We start from the raw sequence: 26,848 nt of genomic DNA on the forward strand, positions 1-26,848 counted from the left end.
CCAGTGTTTACTGTGGTTTTTAAAATTCCATTTATAAAACTATCAAAGACTTAATTAAACTCCCAAGTGTCTTTCTCTTCCTTGCAAGGTTAATGAACCTGATGAATTCAAAATGTGCCCATTGAAAAGCAAATTGTATTTTCTTCTGTAAACGTCTGTTTTTCCCCTTCAGGTATCCACAATGCGTGAAGAAAAGAAAATGATGTCCAACAAAATAAATGAGTTTGAAAAAGTTAAAAACCAGATGTCTTTGGATTCAGATATGAAGCAAAGAACAATCCAGCTACTTAAAAAGGTATTGATTTTAATTAGTGTTTTAATTAATCCCAGTACTAATTTTCTGCTTCACAAAATGTGCGACACTTCCAAGGAGGCATTTGTTAGATTTCAAACCCTCATTCCCTGTTTCTGCACACAGTTGACATTTTTTCCGCTTTATTGTTTAGAATGTATGTTGAAGTTTTACATGACTTGTATGTTATTTGTTTGTAAGGTTTTTTTTTTCCCAGTGGTATCCTTAAACTTAAGTTTCGTATGTTTTTTTAAAAAGTGTGGAGCACAGTATAAATGCATAATTCTTCGTTTCTTTAACGTCCCTGTGGGAATTTGTAAATCAAAATTCATCAATAGAAATGTATTGCATCGCTTACGTAAGCCCATTTATGATACTACTGTAAAATGTAATGCCATTGAATGATGCATTTAATCAAACATGATAAACCAGCAGCTTTCATAATATGACGGTCCCTATTTCCAAGAACAAAAATCTTATTAGTCAGGGAGGATTTTGATCAACATTCTATAGCATTTTTTTAAGTCTGTTCTGGGATTTCGGATGATTCTTTTTGTACAGTTGTTTGATTAGTAGACACTCATTCACTGCGTGGTTTGCTAGATGGTTGTCTTGATTATTTTGAAGGTAAAATGAGTTGAGTCCAGATAAAGATCTTAGTAGTATGTTGTGTAAGAGTGAATGAGCTGATGGATACTGACACTTTTTACTTGAGCTATGTTAGACCTGGCATCCTTGGTGTAGTTCTTCCCTAGTTAACCAGCGTGAACGTGCTTGTTCTCTCCCCTTAAATCATGGTAGAATTGGATTTACACCCAATTGGCCTATTTAAGTTACTTTTAAGTCCCTAGTAAAGTGGCACTACTTGTACCCATGGCCTGTAAATTTTATGATACTAGTGGGCCTGCAGTGCCAATTGTGCCACCCGTGGGGGGGGGGGGGGTCCCACAAGAATCCCCAGGGGCCAAAAAAAGCATTTTAATTTTTTTTATTTTTAAATCGGCCGAATTCGCACAGGGTGCGTGAATTGGGCCGAGGGGAAAAATAAAACGAAGCGCGTTGGATTGAAGCCTCTGGGTGGGCCCAGTCCCTGGGGCAGTGGAAAAAGTGTGGGGGGGCCCCAATCCCTCAACACTGCCCCGGTAACCGCCACCTCCCCGGGGCTTGGTTAATTAGTTGCGGGGGGCACGCAGCCCCAGGGATCGCCACCCCCCCGGGGCTATTTGTAAATGCGCGCGACCCGGGGACCGCCACCCACCGAGGCTTTCATTCATTATTTGCAGGGGGCACATGGCCCCCCCGCAGCCCTGGGGACCGCCATCTCCCGGGGCATTATGTTAAAAACATTATACCTGTGTGTGGGGGGCTCGAGACCCCCACACGCCCCAGGGACCGCCACCTGCCCGGGGCACTAAAATGCTAATATGGGGGTCCGTTACGGACCCCCGAGGACCACCTCCCCGGGTCTTTGCAATTGAAGGGAGGGGGGCCGCACGGCCCCCTTCTGGAGCCCATGATGGCCCTGGGGACCGGCACCCCCCAGGGCCGACTCCTGCAGTGCCCCTGGGTGTCCACCCCCGGGACACTGCTGTTAGCAATGACAGGATGGGAGCTGCGCGGCTCCTGCCCTGTCATTGCAAACTGCTTTACTTCGTTGAAGCGAGAGCAGGGAATCCTGCTCGCGCTTCAATGAAGCAAAGCACAATTGCTTTTCCACATGGGGAGCTGCATGTCCGCAGCTCCCCATGTGGAAAAGCAGTGCCATGGGGGCATTAGGGCTCCCCCCATGGTCCCCACCGGAGAGGGCCAGCCCCAGGGGATGGGGTCCCCGGGGCTTGAAGTGGCCCGGGAGGGAGCCACATGGCACCCCTCCCCAAAAATAAAAAAAAAATGATGAAAAAAAATAAAGGCCGGCCCCGGGGGTTGGGGTCACCGGGGCCAATCGAGGCCTCAGGAGGGGGGCCACGAAGCCCCCTCCATAAAAAAAAATATATATTTTTGTGGCCCTGTCCTGGGGGATGGGGTCCTCAGGGCTGGAATTGGCCATGGGAGGGAGGGCCCACGCGGCCCCCTTCCCGCTCAATTCTTTTTTTTTTTTTTTTTAAATGGGGTAAGGCCCTGGGGGATGGGGTCCCCAGGGCCCAAAAAAAGTAAAAAGAAGGGGGGCCACACAGCCCCCCTTCTAAAAAAAAAAAAAAAAAAATGCAAAACACTGCCAGCAACACAATGCAAACGCGCCCTGTGGTTACAATGGGGAATTAATTCCCCTTCAATACTGGGGATCCCTGGGGGCCAACTAGCCCACCAGGTACCTCCAGTAAGCGCCACAGGGCTGCGTTGCAGAGAGGTGGTTCAGGCAACGCCCCTTTTTACACCTCTCTGCAGGGCAGCTCTGTGGCGCTTCCTGGGGGTATCTGGTGGGCTAGTTGGACCCCAGGGACCCTCTGGATTCAAGGGGACTTAATCCCCCAACTTAAAACGCGCCACGGGGCGCGTTTGCACAGTGGCTAAGGGAGGGGACGGGGCCTGAGGTGACATGTGTGCAAACGCACCCTGTGGCGCGTTTTAAGTTAGGGAATTAATTCCCCTTGAATCCTGAGGACCCCTGGGGGCCAACTAGCCCACCAGGTGCCTCCAGTAAGCGCCACAGGCCTGCGTTGCAGAGAGGTGGTCCAGACCATGCCCCTTTTTACACCTCTCTGCAATGCAGCTCTGTAGTGCTTACTGGAGGTATCTAGTGGGCTAGTTGGACCCCAGGGACCCTCAGGATTCAAGGGGACTTAATCCCCCAACTTACAACGCACCAGGGGGCGTGTTTGCAGAGTGGTTTAGAAAGGGGGCATGGCCTTTGTCTACCTCTCACCAATCCCACTGCGTGGGGCTTACTGGAGGTAAAGGTTAGGCTAGTTGGCCCCTAAAGGACCCCCGGCAGTAAAGGGATCTTCATTCCCCATCCAAGAGCGTGCCAGGGAGTGCGTTTGTAGAGTGGTGGGTGGGCAAAGTGAGCGTGGCCTGGTACGAGTACTTACCAATGCTGCTGTGTGGGACTGACTGGAGGTAATAGTTTGGGAAGTTGGCCCCCAGGAATGTCCTTGGGGGGCCAACTACCCCTTTTGTTACCTCCAGTAAGTCCCACACAGTGGGATTGCTAAGACTTCTTCGGAGGCCATGGCCCCCTTCCTCTACCACTCTGCAAATGTGCCTCGTGGTAGACTACGGAATGGGGGATGAAGTCCAATTTAGTCCTGAGGGAGTTTGGGGGCCAAGAATCCCTGCTGGTACCTCCTGTAAGTCCGACGCAGCGGAATTCCTGAGCGTTGGTTGGATGCCCAGCACCCTTTCTCCACCACTCTGCAAACGCGACTACTAGTTAAAGTAGCATATTTCTGCACCTCTGACTTAGAGGTAGTTTCAGTCCCCCTGACCTATTATGTGCTAGGGCCTTACAGAGGAGGTCATGCTAATCACAGGGGTACCCCAAAGCATAGTGTTCCCTAGTGTATGTAGGTGTTTTCACTATATTCTAAGTGTCTTTTAGCATAGCACTGGTTCTAGGCCTGGTTAGTCAGTCAGTTACCACCAGTACCCGTCTGAAAAAGTTGTGGTCACAGGATGATTTTGCAACAAGGCCTCTTTCTGCTCTGTTTAGTTCTTTCTGCACATGTCTTGCTTCTTCCTGCACTTTTCTTCTTCATTGTGGACTTCTTTTGCTTCTTTCTGTGCGTTTTTCTTCTTTCTTAACATGTCCTACCTCTGGAGGCATAGTTAGAAACTAGCATTTAAAAAACCTTTGAAATTCACTGAAAAAACCATAGGTTTTAGGGAAAGTTATAGTTAGTTGGACATTTCACTCGTACAAAACCAGAGAAATTCCCCTGTTATAGTTAGTTCAGCTAACTATAACTCGCGCCCAGGCAATGTTCTGCTGATGACGTCACATATTACATCACTCATGACCTGGTCAGTGACATCACTGATGACATCTCAAATGACATCACTCATGACATCATCCATGTGATAAATTGATGCATCTTCTCACACCCTAATATAACCTTTGATACACCCACTCTAAATTACAGACTGCCATTCTCAAAACCATAGACACTCCAAGACGAATAACCAGATACCCACTCACTGATTCTCAGGTGTACACACACACACACATCCACTCACTCACCCGTACAGTCACTCATACTTACGGTCACTCAGTACAGACTATCATATGCACTCGTACACCTATATAGACACACACACCGCCACTCATCCATAGAGGTACTCACACACCTAGTCAGTGATGTAAAAAATTAAGCACACTCCTATTTACTCACCTATACAGTTATACACACACCATCTCAATTACTCATACAAATACTAGCACATTCTTACGCTCTTATACAATCACTGATACAAGCACACACTCATCCATACAGCTACCCTCACAATCACTCACTTATAGCCATTTATGTACTCCAACACACATATATACTGCTTTTCACATGTCGTTACTCGCACATGTACCACTGAGATATACATTTACTCACTTACACACACTCGCCTACCCATACAGTCCATCACAGATGCACTCTTGAAACCATGCACCCAGTGAATTACCCACTCACACATCTATGCACAGTCACACACACCCCACCCACACGAACACTCACGCACCCATACAGATACTCAGACAACCAATCAATAACCCATATGGACACTCATGCAGCTATTCGCAAACCCATGCAGCCGCTTACACACCAACAGACAGACAGATACAGACATTCACACAGTTTAGCCACTAACCCATTCATTCAGTAAGATAAGTTTAATCACTCACTTAGTCAGTAACGCACCTACTAAATCATCCATTCAGACACTTATACATCCACTCATTCTGCAATACGCCTTTCACTATATAAATTAAACATATTTAAACTTTACAGAAACAGTCACTGGAAGATGTCATCAGTGATGTCATTTCAGATGTCATCAGTGATATCACTGACCATGTCATGAGTGATGTAATATGTGAAGTCATCAGCAGTGCATTGCGGGTGCGGGAGTTACTTAGCTGAACTAACTATAACGGGGGAATTTCTCTGGTTTTATACAAGTGAAATGTCCAACTATTACTTTCCCTAAAACCGAAGGCTTTTTTTTTTTTTTTTTTTTAAACCTTTATTTGTGCATATGAAAAGAGCAAATACGGGCCTACAACCGTCAGGCCGGCCACGGTACGGTTAAGCACTGGTACAAACATTACATCCCCTGCGCATCCACGGTCAAGATTAGCAACGAGTCATGAGGTATACACTGGAGAGATCCTTGACACCAGGGGAAGGAGAAGTGAAGGTTAATTTTAAGGTTTTCAAAATAATTTTATCAGGGAAAAAATCAGTAAAGACTAAGAACCAAGGAGATTCGAGTCCGCAAGATAGCTTCACCACACGGGAGAGCAGCAGCATCATTAAAACGGTCATGGAAGGAAGATCTCAGGCAGTGAGGCGATGCAGTTATATAACAGGATAGTCACATGAGTAAATATGCACCCCTCCAGAGCCGCCCCCACTCAATCCACCCCACACCCGGACCCCGAATCGAAACAAGTATAGCGCAGAAACATAAAAGAAAAAGGCCCATAGAACTAAGTAGAAACAGTGAATTACCCCCCCACCCTACACCAATGCGGAGGCTACGGCCTGCCCCCCCCCCAGCATAGTGCCTGTCGCCCAATGAACCCGAAATACAGACAAGAGAGAAAGTAGGAATAGAGTAAAGAAAAATAAGAGAACAGAGAGGTAAGTGGGGAGGAGCCTACGTTACCCCAGAGCGCCCGAAACCATCGGCCAGCTATGGCCTCCACACACTGAGAACCCACTACGCCAAAAGCGGTCGTGTGAAGATAACGTGTCACCACAATTTAAATGAAGGCGGACTAACCGCGACGAGTGCGCACAACATATGCAAACAGTTCCAGTCCCAGTCCAGCCCATCCGTGAAACCATGGCGATATAAATCAGTTCAGCCCTGGCCCGATCGCGGGCTTAAGATTACACCAGCCCCTACATGAAGGCCCCGCACCCCGTGCAGACAAAGACAATATGGCCGCTTGGGAGAAGATGGTGAAGTAGAGTCACAAAATGGCCGCCGACCATCTATTGAGGTCCCCTTGTGCACCACATAAAGTCCAGACCTGGCATGTAAAGTACAGGAGTTCCACAGAAAAGAAGCAGTAGGCCACCATGAACGGTTCCTCGAGGACGTCCGGTGTCGCTCTGCTGGATACTCTTGCGGGCACGGTGAGGCAGGTAACAACGAAGCAGGCAGCAATGAACGGGGAGACAAAGTATCCGCAATTGAGCTGGAGAGCGATTGATCCTGGGTGCCGGTAAAGCTAGATGCAGGCACCAGTGTAGTACGATCATAAACAGCCATTGCGTCCCCGCAAGAGGACAAAAGCACTGGCAGACCCACGCCTTGTTGATGACAAACGGGGTGCTCACGACCCGCAGCCGACAGTATAGAGTCAAACCGCTCACTCAGCGCTTGCAAGCCAAGACACATTTGTAGACGAAAGTCCCGCAGGGCAGCCAGAACGGAGCCGCATGTCAGCGGAGGCTGCGTCCCCACATCGGTAGCAATCCGGGACGGCACTGTGGAGCTGGTGTCTGGTAGAGGGAGGGCGAAGCGGGCAGCGGGCGAGACCGGAGTAGCATCCCCCAGCCACGAGCAGGCAATCAACGCCATGTTTTACCGCAGAACGGTACAGTGGCCAGGGGGGGGGGTCGTAGCAAGGAGGCAATTCCCCTCAGGTCTGCGCCGCAACAGGGAAAGGCCAACAGTCGCTGCCCTTCCCTCGGGTTCTCTTTGCAGCCGACTAGGCAATAGAAGAAGGGGGTCTGCAGCCTCCCACAGCGCGGTCCACAGAACGGGGCAGGAGACCCGCCGCACCGGGGTTTACCCTATAGCTCCAGTCCATCAGGTGCGGGGTGCAGGAGGTGTCCGGGCGTCCCTCCCCCGGCTCATCCGGCGACAGTCCGTGGTGTGAGGTGGGACCGGGACCTCGGGGCTCAGGTTTACGCTAGCGGGTCCGGTAACTGCGGGGCTTCCAGGGGGCCGGCCAAGGCCACAATAGAGCAGGGGTCCAGTGCGGAGAACAAAAGCACCAAGAACTCCGGCGTCCGGGCGGGCTAAGACTCCGGGAAAGCGGCGGCGCGGTCAGCGCGTCGTCGCACACGTTGCACCTCGAAAATCGGCGAGGATAGGAGTCAGGATGATAGTCCGAGGCCAAGGGCCGACGGAGCCGGGCGCTCAAGCGTCTGCTCCGGTCGCCATCTTGGCTCCTCCAACCGAAGGCTTTTCGGTGAATTTCTAAGTTTCTTTAAATGCTAATTTCTAACCATAACGTGCCTGAAACCTATGTTTTTTTCAGTGAATACTCACACTCACCCCTCCCATGTTTGAGATTAGGTAGATGTTCGAGGCACAGTGATGATTTATGAGAAAGGGTTTTTTTTTTTTTGTGGTTATTAATAAATTTGTTTTATGTACGCTGTCCTGCATATTCTTTCAGAGATCTGGAATGGGAAGATAAGCAGGGTGCATTGATGGTTCGCTCAGGCTGCTATGCTGCACAGTTCGATGTTGTTGAATAGTTGTAATAATGATGCCTGCCCCATCCTAAGAGGAGGAAGAGAAAGTCACTGGTTTTACATAGGTGTTGAAGGTGTCTATTCTTCTGCGAAGAGTTTGAGCGTATGCAAGACAGACTTTTGAACCTCTGCTATATAAGGCTTAAATGCTAAAACCGACAAAGAGGAGCCACCTTTTAACCGGACCACCACTAGAGATGTGACTGGTAATTTGTCTACTTATGTGGCTATGTGGTTTTCTGAACGGATGAAGAAATATAACCGCTTTTAGCTCATGTGACTCTCCTGTCAAATCTCTTGTTGAATTTAAAGGCTGTTTCTTTAAGCATGAAACCTCTTGTAAATTCAGGAAAATATGTGAGTTGGAGAGCATTTATTGTGCGTAAATATGTGTGGCAGTCACACCCATAAATGGCAAAAGGAGTAAGGTTTTGTATATAAAATAGCCATCACAAAATAAGACCTGTTAACAGCATGTATGAAGTACATGCATACTATGTGTATGGTATTGTAGCGCTTTTATAATCTGGGAGCATTTTAAGAAGGTCCTAAAAATCCCATTAGTCTGTTTCTTGAGTTTGGCTAGGTGAGATTGTATTGTCTAGATTGTTGACCGTTTATATTGGTTGAATCAATTACGGTTAAGTTGACCTGGATACCGCCCTTTATTGGATTGTGTGTCTGAAGGCAGATGCCAACGAATTTAACAATTTTTCAGTTTTGTTGGATGGCTTGTTCTTCATTAGCTAGCCTGTGAAGGCTGTGTTTTAGGTCTAGCTTGGGCAGCGCATCCGCTGCTCTTCGAGGCATGCTGTTTTGAGGTAGGGACTTGAAGCTTCGCCCACATTATTTATTGGCTTGTCATTGTCCACTGTGTCTGTTCATTCGTCTAAAGGCTTAGTAGTCCCTCCTTAGTACTGCCTTGACTCATTTTATAACCTCCCATCGCAACACCCCCTTTTAAGTGTGTTACTCTGTAGGCTTTAATTACAGCCTCCGAGCACTATTTTATTAAATCGCTTTCTCCTGCCTGCTGCTGCAGGCAGGGCACATTTCTCCTAATGCTTTTTTATTTTTATAGCACGCATTTGCAATGCAGTAGGTCTCGCAATTGCGAGAGTTTAAGCTATTGGCATTGTTAATAAGTGTTTATTTATCGGTTTTAAAAACAACACATAAATAAAAGGCATTGTCATTTACATGCCAATTGCTCAAACTCTCTTTAATGCGAGCCCTATCGCATTGCAAATGCTTTGTCATATATTGCAAGGGCTGGTTTGTACCGCTGATGCAATGTGGTCTGAGAAGGTGTTAGGTTTATGCTAACTTTACTCAAGATTTATGTTGGTATGGTATTGAGAGTGGTATTAAGGTAAGTGTTTTACTGGCAGTATGGCTGCTGGAGTTCTGTGTGAGTGGGGGTGTCTGGGTCTGTTCAGTGTATACTCCTTAGGTAAATCAAACTGAGTGTACAGATAAATGAAATTTTCTGTTTAGTGTCAGATGGTAGCTGGTTTTGGCCTTTGGAAGTCTTTGTTGGGTAAGATCTGTGTACTGATTGAGAGGTCACGTTGTGTGCATTTGTTTGGGAGATTTTGTTGCATAGTGATAGCTAAGATGTGTTGCTTGCATGTAATGTTCTGTCAAGTAAATAAACAAAAGGGGCAAAGAAATGCAGGTTTTTGAATCGCCAGTGCATCTTTCATAGTATGGTAGGCAGGCAGTGTGCAACAGCCCAGGCTTGATTATGATATTATAGCTTCTCATCTGGCATAAAGCCCAGTTTCCTCATATTGTGTGTGAGAACCGTAAATGCCAATTAACGAGAAAAATACATTTAGAAAGGAAGGACATAGTTGCTCAGCTTTTAGGAAGGGCATCCTAGTTTCTTCCTTGATGTGACACCTATGCAACATTAAGCATTACTCCTTTCCTATGAGCTTGTCTGGTCCTACTAACTGGACATTAAGAATGCTAGGAATTAATTCGGAGATGCTTTTCTCCGTCCATAATGTGAGTTGAATAGGCAAAACCATAAACTTATGTAATTGGTAAATATATGAATAATTATAACATGCAATTCATACATTAGTTAAAGGTGCACTTCTGTTCTGGCCCCCATGCAGAAATTGTTGGTGGGTTATAGTGAGGCCTGGTTATTGCTTGTCAGTTTAAGATTACGCGAACCCCCACAACCAATTATAATGCGCTTTATATAGTGTATTAGAGGTTGGTGATATTCGAAGGAGTTTGGTACAAGTTCATTTGAATGCCATTTATTAAATGACAACTGGGCAGACTACATTGGCTGGAAACTGACTAAACCGAACAAGAAGTCGAGGATCAGATAAAAACCTCAACGAGTAGAATGCAACCGGGGGCAGCAAGCTGAAGAACAAGCCTCCTGCTTATATGGCGATAGGAGAAGGGTCCTCAGGATGGGGGCACATGGTACAGTGCAGGTATTTTACTTGTATCATTAACATTTCATAAAGGCATGTCCTAACTACTTGTAAATTAAAGAAAAGAGTTTTGGGTGAAAGGGTTTTGCTGAGATCGAACCCGTAACTCCTAGCCAACACACCTGTTACTTTAAAAACACGACACTGGCTAAGGACGCCTTTCTCTTTTTTTTTTTTTTTTTTTTTTATCTGACCAAGTCATAAACATATTGTCTGTCCCAACCAAAGGGATTCTAGTTCCTCGTGTACCTTCATGTAAATCCTGTAATTTTTCTATTCTCTGATAAAACTTACATTGACTTTAGCTTGTTATTCAGAGAGTTTTATTTTGTATGCCTTTGTAGATTTTTCTTTGAAACAGCATGGCAGTTTACTGATAATGGATGAGCAGATTTCTTCAAGATTAGGTTTAGAACATATTCTCTGAACCGATGATGGGCCGGACATCTTGAGCTCGGCAGAAAAAGTATCCATATATCAGCCATACTCTGGTTTTAGTGAAACCGTTTTATTTGTTTACATTGTAGGAGAAAAAGGCAGGTGTAAATGTTTGATTTTGTGAGTATCATACCGTGTTTTGAAATCCTAGCAGATGGTGTGCTACCAGAACTAAGGGCTAATGCTTATTTCTATGTTTTACTTTCAAATATTTAAATGATAGCAGATTTTCCAGAGATGGAATGAGGTCTGCACAAGACAAAAATTCAATTTACCTTCGATTTTTAAGCAAAAGAATCCGTGCTTACTTATGAATAAACACAAGGGCCAGGAAATCAGAAGGCAATCGCCTATTATGGTGGCAAAATACAGCAAATGCAACAACGCTCCTAGTTTTCCTTTTGATTAATATATACTTGCATTACTGCGAGTGGGCCACGTTGTGGCGCTATTAGACCATGCATTAAATTGTAGACATAATGTTATCCCATGAGAAAGAGAGAGTTTTGCTAATAGCACAATGTGTAAAAAAATACCCGTCAGTGCACCATTTAGCTGATAGACATTAGCAGGTGGCTACAGATAGCTACAACATTATCTGCTGCCAAACGCTAAAAATTAGTTAAGGACACAGTGAACAAGTGCATATGTATGCACGTAAAACAATTAATCCCAAAGGTATCAATAAATCACAGTTGTATATCTGTTCGTCTGCAATCGGTGGCCAATAAGTCGACATTTTAGTAAGGAAAAAACCCAATGGCAATTAGCCATCAAGATTACAAAATTCAGATTAGTTACAAAAGAGGTATTGTTTTATCACCAGGTGCAACTGCAAACCACACCTAAATGTGAACTTTTGCGACCCAGTAACCAGGTAATAGGTAATGCTGTTAAACCATGCGTAAAAGAGCGCAATCGGTAAACCACGCACACTGCAGTTGAGCGCATCAACAGTATTTCAGGGTAGTGCGCAATGCTGACTAACGAATAGAAAAACTACTGGTGGTGGGCGTAACACGGCGCAATCACATAAAGGCGTAAAAGCGTAATGGCTTGGCCGCGTTGTATTGGCCGTTTCCCGATGTGACCGGTGCGAGCGGTCCCAGGAAATTATAACCAATAGTTACGATTGCCAATTTCGTAGGACTACATATAAAGAAACCAATTAAGATCAACAGTCAGTGGCAGTATTTCGAGAAGATAAATCAGACATAGAAGACTAGGGCGACAACACTCAGTTGTAATATAATCCTTTATATAGACAGAACAATTGCAAACATGGTCCCAATTAGCGGACAAAAAAGTTCACACAAACTATTCAGTTTCATAAGGACCTGGCTTGTATTATAGTTTCAAAACTGCACATTCAATCAATCAATCAATTTGTAAAGCACACTACATACCCGTGAGGGTTTCAAGGCGCTGGGGGGGGGGGGGGGGGGGGCTGCTGCTATTGGTCGAAGAGCCAGGTCTTGAGTTGTCTCCTGAAGGTCAGCAGGTCTTCGGTTTGTCGCAGGTAGAGGGGGAGGGAGTTCCCTATGGTCCCTTCTATAGAAGGTGTAATGTGCATTTCAAGTTGTTGGTATGAGTTGACTTTATCCATTTGTTATGTTATGTTCTGTTAAGCTGATTTATAAATCGCCCGGCGCTGAAACCAGATTAGCGCAGCTGGTAACAACTGAACAGCTTGTAGCAGAGGGAAAAGAAACGTTTGTTTTAATAGCTTTACGGAAGGGCAAATAAAGCTTTATGCTGCGGATGGAAATAGGAAGGGAATTCCAGAGTCTAGAAGCCAACACCCGGAAGGAGCGGCCTCCAGCAGGAGCCCTCCTCACCCTGGGGACAACCACAAGATTCGCTGCAGCCGTTCAGCCAGTTGTTTTTAGGCCGCCAGAGCTTCAGTAGAATATCGCACTTAGCTCTGTTAAGTGCTGTACATGTATTTGTACGAAGGATATTAAGGGCGTGTTCTTAGTTTCGAAGGAATCTGAGCCAGCAATAAATTGCTTCAGTACCTGGGAAAGGGATTTTCATAAAGTGGGATCATAGTGGGGTCCTAATCTTAAACAAGGGTGTGCCTGAGCCTAAAGTTTACAGATTTACCTATTGGAAAAAAAAATAAATCCAATGTCAAAGATTGCTTTGAAACGTATAGGCACAGAGCAGAGGTGCTGGTTTCTAATTATTACTTGACTGCTGTCTATGACGGGCCCAGGATGCATTGTGCATTCAAACGTCTGTGGTCATCCGGAGTGTGTTCAGAAATGGTTATTATCCACCCATGCCTTTATTTTCTTTAGCTTTCATTTAAAAGCTCTCCCACGAGTATGTTAGAACGCAGTGCATCTGTGGTCTGAGAAGTTCTCGCGTTGTCCTGGTAGACTGGAATTTTGCTTCCTTATCTCCGTGGGTTCTGAAGCGTTTTTTGCCTTTCATTTTGTTTTCACTAGAGTAAACTACCCCCCCCCCCCCCCCCTATATTTAATCAAGATGAATGTATTTCGGATAAAGATCTAGGGCACACACAGATTTATCCCCTTTTTAAGGTTGGGTCAAATAACATTTTTTAAAGTTGGGTGTTGTATTGTATGTTTTTTCATTCACGGCCTGAGAGTCGCACTGTTGCATTAAATATTGCTAACATTATTAGAAAGCTTCTGTCGGTGACAGCATCATGCTTTGCTAGTCTTTTAGTTTCAAATATTGTGCGGCACAGCGACTCTACTACAGTGAACACCACACATTCAGAAGTATTCAGCGAGAGCAAGATGGACCACCTGCAGAGGGTCACACGATACCACGAGGCAGCACGAACAACCTTTATTTGCATTTCTTTCAAAAGCAAAAGAAACCGCTACAGTTTAGCGAGATTGAGTTACAAAAGCATCGCCTGATCTGCTCAGTTTCCTCACTATACAGGCACAGTTCGACAGCAAAATAGTACAACTCGAAATCCATTGATTTTTACCTCTTGGCTAGTTTTAATGTGCCACTTCCCACCCCCCCCCAGATCTAGTTTCTTTGTTGTTGTTTTTTTATATGGCTGCCCATCGAAGCGAATCAAATAGTCAAGCTGAGCTGAAATGTGCACAAGGCGCTCCATGAACGTACACCCACAGAAGTCACTAAGTTAACCTCGCCTACTTGCCACAAAAGCAGTCAGGCTTAACATGGAGGCAATTATGATATTTATTTAACACACAAACAGTAATAAAGTGAAAATCCAACACAGGAAAAATCCCACACCAAATTAGCAAAGCAGTGTACAAATTTATAAATAATTTGACACTAAAATAAACTACAATCAGTAGAGCAGGAGATATTAAATGGTAAACATTTTAGTGAAAAATAGTGCTTAAAAGATCAAAGCATCGACCGCGGGCATCCAGTCACGTGAGGCTGGGGCAAAGTCGAAAGTTATGGCCGACTGCAATGGAGCGCGGTTCGGAAACCCGAAGTGGTTTGAGCCTAGTCCCAATTTATGTTCAGACTTAGGAGAAATTTGAAGAAAAAGTTGCTGAGAAGGTAAAGTTTGGTAGGGCAGCAGCCGGTGTCTGAGAAGGATGCGTCATCATCCGGGAGCTGCTGGGCTAGGTCACGGTGACGATTTCTGTGTTCGGACATTGTCACTTTCTTGGAAGTCTAAAATCTCTTGTGGGATGGCTGGATAACCCTTTAGAGAGGAGCCGATGAACAAGATTTGCTGCTGCAGAGAACATAGCGAGAGCTACAGCAATGTTTGGCCAACCCGCAATGCAGCTTAGGTGGATCGGCGAGCAGGTCCAGTTTTCCTGTTGGTTCTCAGGCCACTTTTGGGTGGAAAGTTTTGTAAGTCCCCTGTTTCAATTTTCAGCTTTTTCTGAACCTTTCGTACCACTTCCAAGGGGCCAGGACTAATGGGGCATCACTTTGAGTCAGGACTCACTTCAGGCAGCGTCCAGGTGCTCGATAAAGGTTGTTGAAGGTTGTGTCCAGGCCCGGCTCTAGGATTTGTTCTTTGGGAGGGCCATAATGAAGCTTGGGTGGGCCATGAAGATGAATGGGTACTAGCCAAAAAATAACGAAGTATTTAATCGATCTGATATTTGAAGTTTTGACATCTGTCTGCTTTTGTAATTTTTAACAGAATAATCAGCACCCAAAGTGCTACATACTTCGCTTTCTCTGGTGTGCTTCTGACCTTGGGTAAGGGGAGGAATGCTGCTTGTCTGAACTTTAAGAAGAGGAACTTTACGACTGCATAGTGCTCCCGGTCAAGTGCAGTAACACAAATGTTTCTGCCGACGTACAGGGTCCCTTTGCAGCTTTTTATGTTAAAAAAAATCTTTGGCAGCTTTTTACTTTGCAAAGCATTGCGATTTCAAAATATGATGCAATATGCCTAGAATCATAATTCAGTTTTCAGGATATCAGTGCAGGTCATTTGTGCAATATAGCAGCTACTAAACTCCGGTGACTTCACACCTCTCCCTAAGCCTGAAAGTACCCAATATCATTAGTGTTATTCATTAAAAACAACGATAAGGGAGAGTCCACAAGGCTGCAAACCCCTGAAAAACATTAAGGTGGAAAATACTTGCTTTTCAGTTCTGAATGCCATTGGGCGGGCCAGGGTATTCCTTGGGTAGGCCTGGCCCACCCTCTAGAACCGGGCCTGATTGTGTCCCTGTACCTCAGAACAGGAGGCCACTCTGGTAGTCTTGGGTTCAAGCAGCAAGAGTCCTCAAGCAGCATGGCAGTCCTCTGAGGGTACAACACAGGCCTTAAGCAGCAGGTCAGTCCTCTAAAATACAAGGCGGTCCTTGTGAGTGTCCTCCATAGGTCCAGGAGTGAACTGAGGATTTGGTCTGAGAGTCCAACCTTTTAAGTGAGAGAAATGTCTGGGCTCTCACCATCTGATTCTCGAAATGTTATTCCTTCCCGTGCCCATGTTCCAGGAGGTCTAAGGTGACAAAAGGCTGGTGTCAAGGTCTTTGTGAATGTGTTGGAAGCATTCCTTTTGAAATATGAGTGAGGTTGGGAACAGCATTGCCAACACCTAGTCCTCCTTTCTCTCGCTGTTTCTGAGGAATACACAAGGCCAACTGCAGTCAGTCATGTGACCCAGGCTGCATGCAAAATGCCTACTTTCTAAAGTCTACAGAAAAAATGTTCCTGGAGAAAGTTATTTCAAATATACTTCTCAATTTGTTGGTCCCTCAATCCAACAATATAGTTAGTATGAAAAACACATTATGCACAAAATAACCAAAAAATGAGACTTTAGGTGTACTGATCTGCCAAGACTTTTCTTATTTGGTACCTGCAGTTTTATCTTGCTCATACAAAAACATACAAACAATATTCAGGGTCAACAATACAATTTGAAAATACTAATGCCACATCACTGTCACTTTAAAACTGCAAAGAGGCTGCTATGTTTTAAACGGTTGCTTAAGTGGGTGGCACAATCAGTGCTGCCGGCCCAGTAGTCTCATTTAATGTACAGGCCCTGTGTACATGTAGTACCACTTTACTAGGCACTTATAAGTAAATTAAATGTGCAAATTGTGTTTAAACCCACTTTTTCCATGTTTAACCCCTTTGCTGCTGGGGGGGGGGGGGGGGTTGAGCATGGCGCCACGGTGCTCGTGACGAGCCTAGCTCGACATGAGTCACAGTGGAGCTGGGCTCATCACGACTCCGCCCACTCATTAATTTGCCCGCACAGGCGGGGAGTCAATCACGCGTGGGCGGAGCCCTGCTTGTCATGATGAGCCCTGCTTGTCATGATGAGCCCTGCTTGTCATGATGAGCCCTGCTTGTCATGATGAGCCCTGCTTGTCATGATGAGCCCTGCTTGTCATGATGAGCCCTGCTTGTCATGATGAGCCCTGCTTGTCATGATGAGCCCTGCTCGTCATGATGAGCCCTGCTCGTCATGATGAGCACAGCTCCCCTGTGACTCATGACGAAGGAGTTAAAGGAGTGTGCATAAGTGCTTTAGCACTAGTCAGCAGTGGTCCTGTAAAATATAAAAATCGAGGTAGCACCTCGATATTTGAGGATACCTTCTGTTTAAACCTCCAGCCTCTAACAACCAGTACATACCATGCACATAACTTCTCATTGGAAAACATAAAAAAATGATAGTGTCAAAAATACTTGAGACTGAGTTTCTGTTCTTTTGAGTGTGAACCTTGATAGTATGTAAGTTTCTAAAGCTTTTTTTTTTTTTTTAATTTAAGGAAAATTAACTTTCAAATGCATTGTTTAGCTTAAAATGTCTACGGTCCAGGGACATTTACAGAGTACTTCAAGAGCAGCTGTCATGAAGTTCAGTTCCTACACTTGCCACTTTAGAATACAACCTTATAGTTGAATGTACCAGGCCTCAGTCTTCTTTTTCTTCTAAGTTTAGTTGTTTTTTTACACCCCTTCAGGAGCATGTGGACAACGAGAAGAACGAGCTGATTCAGAAGTATTGTGCAGGTAAACATCAGCCCTTTTGCATTTTGAACCAAATTATGGGGTTTGCATCATTTCACAAATGACATCAAATTATATAATGCTGTGGCTTAACTAAGCAGTATCAGACTACAGGAGGTAGCCCGTAGACAACAAGGAGACTGGGGCAATAGTCTATAACAAACAGTGTCTCAAACAAGGGTATCATTTAAGGGATAGATATAAACAGCCTAATAAATTTAATCCAAAGGGGAGAAACACAGGGAGACATTCATTGAAAAGAAGTTTGTATTTCTATTGATAAGCATGTTGGACATATTAAATTTCATATGTACAAGCACATGGGAAAATAGCACTGCGTTACATTGAATGTCATGTAAACAACAAAATACTGTGCACAAGTGCTCGTGGAGTTTTGTGACGGCGCTAGTGACATATGACGTGGTATATACAGCGGTGGTGGTGGGCGCGACAGAACAAAGTGAGACAATTTTTTCAACATTTAGGACACCAAGACAATTCAAGGTACAGAAATGTAAGAATTCAATTGGATAAGGTGTCCGTAAGTAGGGGCGCCAGAGGTTTCGCTGTGGAAGTCGAATGCGTTTCAGCCTGTAGATGTGGCTTAACTAAGAGCACTTATGAACTTGACAATAGTCATGGAAGAATAAAATTAAAGCACATGCAATTACTTGTATTTACTGCGCCTTATTCATTTACCTCCTTGCTGACTCTGTTGGCATTTGTGTGAAGTTATGTGCTATAAAATGGGGATCTAGATATTTGAAATATTTAGGCTTAATTCTAGGAGGCCAAACGTGGCGTGTGATGTAAGACAGATTCTCAAGTCTTGGGAAAAACATTTTTGCGTGTTAAACATCTTGTGCAGTGGTGTCTGACACTAAGTAAATACCCACTGAAGTCAGATGTTCAGCAACCATCCGTAGGCAGTTTGCAATGCAGTAATCTTTGGGCAGGGTCCAACAGGCACATCCTTTGCTCAGTTAGGTAGAAAGCTCGGTATCGATAGAGCCCGCTCTCGTTTGAGGTTCTTGGAGGTTTAGTCGCTCAAATGATCCTGCTAGTAATGGTTTCACTTCACTTACAAAAACTGACTTCCTTTCTGGCAACTGTTTTCTAGCACAGGTGTATGCACGAGGCCGATCTCTACATGTGTCAGAGTGAGCTAGTGAACACCTGAGAAACCTTATTAATTAATGATTGAGTCCTATCTGTACATGTATGTCAAATAGTGAGCTAGTGAACACCTGAGAAACCTAATTAATGGTTAATTAATTGATTCTTATCTGTTCATGTGTGTCGGTGAGTGAGGTAGTGCATGAACGCTAGATAAACCTATCCGAAAATATTGGAAGTTAAATATATGGAAATGTTACTTCTGTGCTCCTGCTTTTACTGAGATCCTGAAGTATTTGTACATCATACAAGTGTCAATCACACCTGTGTGCTGACGATTCCTCTTTTTTCATGCCTTTTACGCAGATCTAGAAATATACTTCTACTGTTTTTGGTTGGAGAGCAGAGAGTAACAGAAAGAAAATTAATAGCAGAGACGAGCAGCACATAACGCGTTTAAATACCTTGAGATTATTTTATTAACAGCGCTGACTCATTGGTGGAGCAGGGAGGGCAGTAAGGAATTATCCACCAAAAATATGATTACTGAAGATCTGTTACTTTTACTTCTAGTGGATACATGTTCCAGAAATTCTTCACCCTAAAAATCTGTCCTAAAGCGATGCTCTCTGGGATGTGGGAATGAGTAGTGCCAATTAACCAAAGAAGGCATGCAACGCAATGCTGGCATTGTATCCATCACTGTATCCTCGGACTGTGAGGCAGTAATGTTTAACAAAGGTATGCAGCAAGGACCATGTGGTCGCCTGGCAGATGTCGGCCATTGGAACCGCTCTGTTGAGAGCTGCAAAAGTAGCCATGGCCCTAGTGGAATAAGCAGGAGTGCAAACCAGAGGTCTTTTTTGGTCAAAGCATGGCAGATCTTGATGCACAGGTTGACCCAATATGAAATGGTGCGCCTGGACATTGCCTTGCCTTACTTAGCTCCTGCAAAGCCCACAATCAGCTGGCAATCCTCTGTACTGTTGAGTATGGTCCATGTAGTAGGAGACTGCATGCCTAGAAAAGTCTGTGACCCCTCTTTCTAGGTGCCAGGCCAGAGACTGGAGGAATCTGGGTCAAACCCATCACAGACCCCCGAACATGACAGAGCGCCATTAGTACTATAGGTTACTGGAGCCTTCCCAAAGGTATCCATTATGGCCAATTGGAAGGTTTTGACCTGCGCGGGAAAGTAGATAGAGCAGGGAGTTCTTGCTGCATCTTTTGCGGCTTAGAATCTTCTCTGATGATGTGCCCAGTGTTGGGGGACGCGTTTAAAATACGTCATGTTGATACTTCTCTGAGCCTTGAAATATGAACCAGTGCCCAAAATGTCAACTTTTAGCTTTCTCTTAATTTAGGTTGTGAAGTCTAGAAAATGTAATAACACCTGTCATTTTTATAGTGCCTGAATTCCATTTCCATTTTCCAATTAGATCTCAAAGCCAAAGAAAAACGTATTGAAGACATGCGACTGACCCTTTTGGAGCAGGAACAGACTCAAGATGAACAGGATCAGGCTCTTGAAGCCAAAACAGAAGAGGTCACAAAACTGACTGCAGGCAAGTACTATAAAAATATGGACTGCAATAACCTAAGGACACCTCATTATATTTCATTTTTCAGTATTGCCCCTTTATTTTTCTGTACTTTTGATCAAGAGATATTGTCAGAAGGGGAGAGGGCGGTAGAGCTAATCTATATTATCTTATCACACCCACACAACCTAATGTTCTTCCTTCCCAACAGTGTTTCAGAAACAGGTTAGATACCTTGTGTCTAGTTCTCTCATGCTGGTAGTATTTGTAGCTTATGGTCTTTACCAAATCTCAACAATGACAAAAGCACTGCCTACCAAAGGGAGTAAAAGATACGTTCCCTTTATTTTGGACCTTGTGTTATAAGACGGTCCCAACAGTGGTAGACCAACAAGAAACTACAATGGATGGGCTACCAAGCTGTCTTTCATCCCAGTCATAACACCGAGCTGGCAGACATGTCAGCTCATTGATTAAGGAGAAACTGGCATGCTAGTCCTCTTAGACTTGTTGGTTGTATTTCATATCATTGACATCACATCCTGCTTAAGACTTTGGTATAAGCGGTATGGTCCTGAAGTGAATAAAATCCTTTATTTCCGGTAGATCACAATAAGTCACTCTTCCTCCTTACTTTTCAAGGCAAATGACATAGGACTGTTGGTTTCCACAAGGGTTTAATATATACATGCATCCTCTTGCCCAATTGCTCCACCAATCACTATGTTACTTTTGACCAGATATAATTGCCAGTCAACCAGACTCTTCCTCAGTGGTGTTGTAGTTTAGGAGTTCTCTTAGATAGCATCCTGTCCATGGAAGCCCACACATTCGCCTTCTACAAAGAAGCTTCCTTTTATTAATCTCTTTGCATATCCTGTGCTTGATTTGTGCCGGTGCTTTCTGGTGCTTAGCACCCGCACTTATTTATAAGGGCAGGGTCTACACGTGCCTACAAATCTATGGCAAAAGTTATAATTCCCTTGGATCACTCGGCGCAAGCAGTATTCTCTTCAGTGCCGATTTCAAAGTTTTGAGACTGAGCTGATAATCTGCAACCATTACCATCTCCAAGCAAATTTGCTTGAGGCTGCGCCGCAGCAGCCCTTAGTTCAGTTTGGATGTGGGCAGGACACCGATTTTGCTGGATTTGGTTCTGCGGGGGTAGGGCCTGCGCCGCGGCAGCATGCATAGATTTATTTTGAAAATTCCACGTTCCGGCACATGCACCGTACAATTCACCATGACCAGCAGTTCAGCACAACGTTGAGAGGGCAGCAGCAGCACTGCAGGCATATTAATAAAGGCAGTGAGTGCCGGTGCTGCCGCCCACCAGTAACCGAGTCAGTGAGTCAAGCACTGCTTTTTTCTTGAACGTGCGGGTCAGTTTGTGCGTGGTCCAATAACTGACTGACTGACTGACTGACTGACTTGATTGGTATGAATCAAGTGTGAACAGAGGCCCGAGCAATCATTCCTCCTGCGCCAGGCAAGTGTACAAATTGCCTTCGGTTCAATATAAGCCTGTGAGGAAAATGCATTCTCCAGATTTTTATGTGGAAGACATGAAAAATGCTCTGTCTGTACACACGTAAAACCCATGTACGTGACCTCTTGTGTGTGGTAGCTGTGCATCGTGACTTGACCGAAGACCCGTTGTCGTCTAAGCATTTGCAGCAGTTATAAACTCCTTAAGCGTACAGGCATTTTTGCGGAAGGCTATGGCACTTTTGGCGCCAGTAAGCGTTTGACCTGCTTGCTCCATCTGTTTGGTTACTTACCACGTTAACTTAATTTAATTTGGACACGCTAACTCCTCATGCCGCCCTTTTTGTCATTTGTCATTTCACTGTTTTGTCCAGCTCTTCCACAAACCCGACCAGTTCCACAACCCTGGTGCCAGGCACAGCAGCTGCTACTGTTGTCGCAGTTTTGCACACTTTTCATGACCCACTACAGCTCCAAACAGCAGCAGCCGAGGTCCAGGCCTAATAGACTGCAAAATAAGTGTTTTCGGCATCACCAATGCATTCAAAGTATAATTCCAATGGCAAATCTTTCTGGAATGCTTATCTGTGGAAGCCAGCATGGCAGGACCTTGCCCTTAACTTAACCGCTATCCTTTTAATAATCATTGATCATTCACACGACATAAAAATATGCTGTTTTTCTGTGCGTTTCACTTTCATTATCTCTTTTGGAAGAATCCGGATATATTGGTATTTATAATTCTTGTTCAATTTCTCCCCGGTGTGCAATATGTAAGTTTTATTTCGGTCATCAAGCCTTCTAGTTGTGCATGCAGGTGGCTTAATACGGAGGCATTCCCTTAGCTATAGCACAAAATGGTGCCTGCCGCCTTGCTCAAGTTTACGACCCTTCAACTCTACAATGCAGATCACTTAAACATTGCTCCTCCTTTTTCAGTCTCCTATGTTTTGCAAGGTTGGGTTTAAAGTGAACACCCAACAAAGGCCGCATAATTTCATTTAATTGTCGAAGTATAAGTTGCGGCCCATGTCCCCAAATCTCAGCCTATAAATGTATTTTCAGTGCCAAGTCTTCTAAGTTGTCAACTGTTGTGATGTATGGCACTATTGACGGACTTTGTAGAATAAGTTAATTGTGCATAAAATATTAGGGTTTGTTGTGTTCAGACGGATGAAAGGCTGAGCTATCTTAGGGAACGTTTATGAACACAATCTGCAAAAACATTACCGGATACATTTAATTAAAGTATACAGTTGTACTAGCATAACTTTTACTAGGTTTTCTTTGGCTTCCTGTAGACAGACTGAATTCTGCTCAAAGATCAGAGATTGTATTGGAAGCATACTTTCTGGACACGCAGAGCAGATATTGCTTTAACCCACCCTGCGTTCTTCCTTTTTGAACAAGTTATTCCAAAATGTGAACTCTCAACGTCCATGAGATCACGGAGGACCATCCAGGTGGCGGAATTTGGCTAACATTTCCTACTGCTGGCCATGTTCGTCTGTGTTTGCTAGATGTCCCGAGGCCCCGCTCTGTGAAGACTCATGTCACACATCACCGATGCGTTGTGCTTTGTGCCTGCATGTCACGTGTTGTGGTGGTCATGCCTTTGTGGCAAACCACTATCGTCTAAGAGGAAAAACAGTAAAAATGTAGTGCTAGCCCCAGTGGTGAGAGCTCAGATTCTCCTCACAGAGCAGGCTGAGCAGTCGTACTTGTCCTTATGCTTTAAAATTTCATACTATTAGCTCTGGGTTGTAGTGGACAATAGTGAAGTCAAAATTAAATAAAAAATATTGCCATAGCAATGTTGCCCACATAATGCACATACCGACTCTGACAGCAAGATGGTGCAGAAAGAAACGGGAAAAAGATTAGAGAGAAAAAAGGTGATTTCTTAGCAGAGGCAATGCAGCTAGCTTTCAGAAATACAATAAAAACAATCCTCGCCTCACTAATACTCTTTACAACCTTTGTCCCCACCCCTAAATTATGAACTTCCCCAAGCAAACAATCACAGCATCCACTACCATTCTGCTTCCTCTCCTACCACCCACCCTCCTTTGATATCTCACCACGAGAGTAAGTGGGTGGAGCCAGTGGAGTAAGTGGGTGGAGCTTGGGAAGTGGGTGTGGCCTCCTATTTCAATTTTTTACAAATTAAGCACTGCGTATGCCAGTAGTGAATGCTATGATTCTATCACCTTGAATGTTCAGACAATCTTGCAATGCAGGCCATTTGCTCAGAATGCTGTGAAACGAGCGCTCACAAAAACTGCCAGTCGATTTCATATTACACGAGTATCGTCATCCTTACATTTGATACTTATTCAATCTGTTAACCTTTGCGGGCCTAACAATTGTCCATGCAGCTCTGTACCTCAGATCACCCTGGTTTCTCATTAAAAATGTATTTGCTATCGATATTTGCATTCCGTAGATTATCAAACCAGTTCTCGCTTGCCTCATGTGGACCAAAACTTTGTCTTATAAATACATTGCTTTTTCTACAGCTGCGGCCAAATTGAGAAACTCTCTCCATTCAAATTTGTGGACAGAAACACTTGTTTTAGACACAAACAGAAAACCTGTTTTTTAATAATTAAATTCCAGGATTTTTACTGTGGTCATGGTTAAGTTTTAAGATTTTCTTAAACCACCAAGAAGCATCTGGCTGTGTGGGCTACAAATAAATAATTATAATTTGCCATGTTTGTGTAAATATTCTTTGTCTGCTGACCTAGGAAGCTGAGCGAGGTTGTGAATTGTTAGAAGAAAGGGTAAACCCAGACAAGCCACTGGGACCTGGGTAAGGTACAGTTAAAAATGGGATCGGTCCCAGATGTACACTTCAGAAAAACAAACGTAAATAAGTGCCAGCAGGCATTAATTCAATTACACATCAGACAGAATAGTCAGTACAATATTATTTAATCATATCGATCATCAAAAATGATGTACAAACCCAGTATTAAATCTCGAGAAGATGACCCCGGTGTAAGGACCCAAACAGCCTTCTTTTCTTTTGGGGTTGTACGGTCAACTACGCCATTGCCCTACGCCAGTTGGGTCAACCGTGCTTTCTCACTGTGACAGTACAGTTCGGATAAACGGCTTTTTTATCTGTTGTCATTCAAACGTTTGGCCGAGTGTAGCCGGCTTCAATTGTATACAATGGTATGATGCATTCAATGTCACTACCCTGATTTCCACTCTCCTAATCCTCACCAAGTGCACACTACCACTTCCCCCTTTTCTACCCCACTGCTTGAGGCACTTGTTTTGATATGTAACTCCAGATTTAATACTGGGTTTGTACATCCATTTTAGATGATCAATATGATTAAATAATATTGTACTGAAGATTCTGATGTGTAATTGAATTAATGCCTGCTGGCACTTAATTACGTCTGTTTTTCTGAAGTGTACAACTGGGACCGATCCCATCTAGAAATTGAGCTGGTTGAAACACATACCACTAGCTGAGATGCAGAACTATACTGATATATTTTAGTCATGTATCTAAAACAAAAGTATGACCTATACATTGTGTTAACTAGCATTGCAGCCTATCCTAGTTACACATTTTCGGTACCACGGAAATCTTTTGTTTTACATACCGTTGTTCTATTAATTCACTGTGAAATGCTGTTTTCAGAACTGGAAGAGTGGAAGCACAGCTGCAGGGTGCTTGAGAACATTAAGCTCAGTCATGAATGTCATCAAACAGCAAATGAGAGAAATGATCTGAATAATGCCACGAGTGCTGAACTATCCAAGCTCCATGAAGCGCTAAAGGTGAGCTTGCTGAATGCGCGCTTATTTTGGTTATTAAATGCCACCGCTGTATTTTCTCGAATGCTTTTATTCCTCACCTAGAACGTTGATGTATAGAAATTGTTTTTCGCCACTCTCCGATACATATCTCTTCACTCTATCAGTACATGTACAATGGTCGCATCAGGGGTCATAAGGTTTACATGAGCTATTTGTACGTCAGCGAAATATCTGTTGGTGGTAGAGTTCCGGAAGTGGTGGGGACTTGCTGGAGATTCCACATATGACTATGGCGGCGGCAGCAGCAGGCGTGCAGAGTACTCGCTCCTGTGGGTCGTAGCAAAATAACCAAATGCTTGCATGGCTTTGTTTTCTGATGACTCTACATCATCCTTTCTCCAGCTGTATTTTTGGAGCCTTGCTGATTTGTCTCTGGTAATGCCCCTGCCATAGGTCTCGGAGTCTGTATTATGTAATGGGCGTGTTGTCTCGGTTTCCATCAAGGTGTACCTTAAAACAGGTGTGCTGGGCGCAAACAAGGACAGTGCCCCCTGTTCCAATCCATGCGCTGCCCCATGCACAGCCGTGCGCTTGCAACTTCTTTGGGGGCAACACATTCAGTGAAGGACGGAGCAGCTGCTAGAAGCAGCCTCCCAGTCTTTCACAGTGCAAGCGGCTTCCATCTGCACTTCAACAAGAGGGATGGAGATCTCCCTGCAGGCGGGGCATTAAGGGGCTGTGCCCATCTGAAGGTGGGGATGCCTTAGGAGTCCTTGGGACGCCCTCTCTCTCTCTCTCTCTCTCTCTCTCTCTCTCTCTCTCTCTCTCTCTCTCTCTCTCTCTCTCTCTCTCTCTCTCTCTCTCTCTCTCTCTCTCTCTCTCTCTCTCTCTCTCTCTCTCTCTCTCTCTCTCTCTCTCTCTCAAGCCCACTGACTTTGTCTCTTTGTGGCACACAGTCAGTGCGTCTTCTGATGGCCTTTTTGCCTCTATACCCATGTCCATAATAGAGCCCGGGCGCAGAGGCGAAATCGGTTTACCTCATTTGCATGGCACCACGCCCCCATGCAAATGAGGGTATGCTCCCTTGAGATAGCACCGATGTTTTATGTGGACCAGCACGATCTGTACTACAGAAGAGACGCACAAGCATATCCTGACTCTACTGCAATACGACAGTGCTCGGAGTGGAGAAAACGGGTACAAATGCCTGTTGATCCCCCGGGGCACTATATGTAATACTGCCCGAGTATTCAACCAAGTTTGCATTTTTACTTTTTGGGAGTTCTTGTGACTAATGCAAATGTTGCCTTGAGTTGTGATATTTACTGCTTGAAATCTACATTGAACATTTATTGTATTGTAATTGTATTTATATACCACTATCTGATAAACTTCAAGCCTCAGATTTCTTACCTTAGAATAATCCCCATGCGTCAGACTGGTTCCAGAAACTTTTTGTGAGCAGTACCTGTGTATGCCGGTAGGTGGCTTGGTTTGGCTGCACTTGGTGTCTTCTGCGTCAGAAGAGCTGTGCACGATGCCTATATCGGCACCACTCTAGCGCACTGGCGTCCGTTCTTTTCTTTTCTTTCCGCGCCAGTCAGCTCAGAT

General features: G+C 44.5%; 1 protein-coding gene across 1 annotated transcript in view; it reads left to right on the forward strand.

The window, feature by feature from the left end:
- The window catches only part of KIF20B (kinesin family member 20B), a 556,993-nt gene that overhangs the window by 384,739 nt on the left and 145,406 nt on the right, over positions 1 to 26,848 (forward strand). The window contains exons 22-25 of the mRNA XM_085621389.1: positions 173 to 295; positions 17,264 to 17,312; positions 19,865 to 19,990; positions 25,119 to 25,258. Coding sequence (XP_085477515.1) covers positions 173 to 295; positions 17,264 to 17,312; positions 19,865 to 19,990; positions 25,119 to 25,258 — 438 coding nt within the window. The remainder of the gene's footprint in view (positions 1 to 172; positions 296 to 17,263; positions 17,313 to 19,864; positions 19,991 to 25,118; positions 25,259 to 26,848) is intronic.

The sequence above is a fragment of the Triturus cristatus genome, chromosome 1_2 (assembly GCF_964204655.1).
Source record: "Triturus cristatus chromosome 1_2, aTriCri1.1, whole genome shotgun sequence".
Taxonomy (NCBI): Eukaryota; Metazoa; Chordata; class Amphibia; order Caudata; family Salamandridae; genus Triturus; species Triturus cristatus.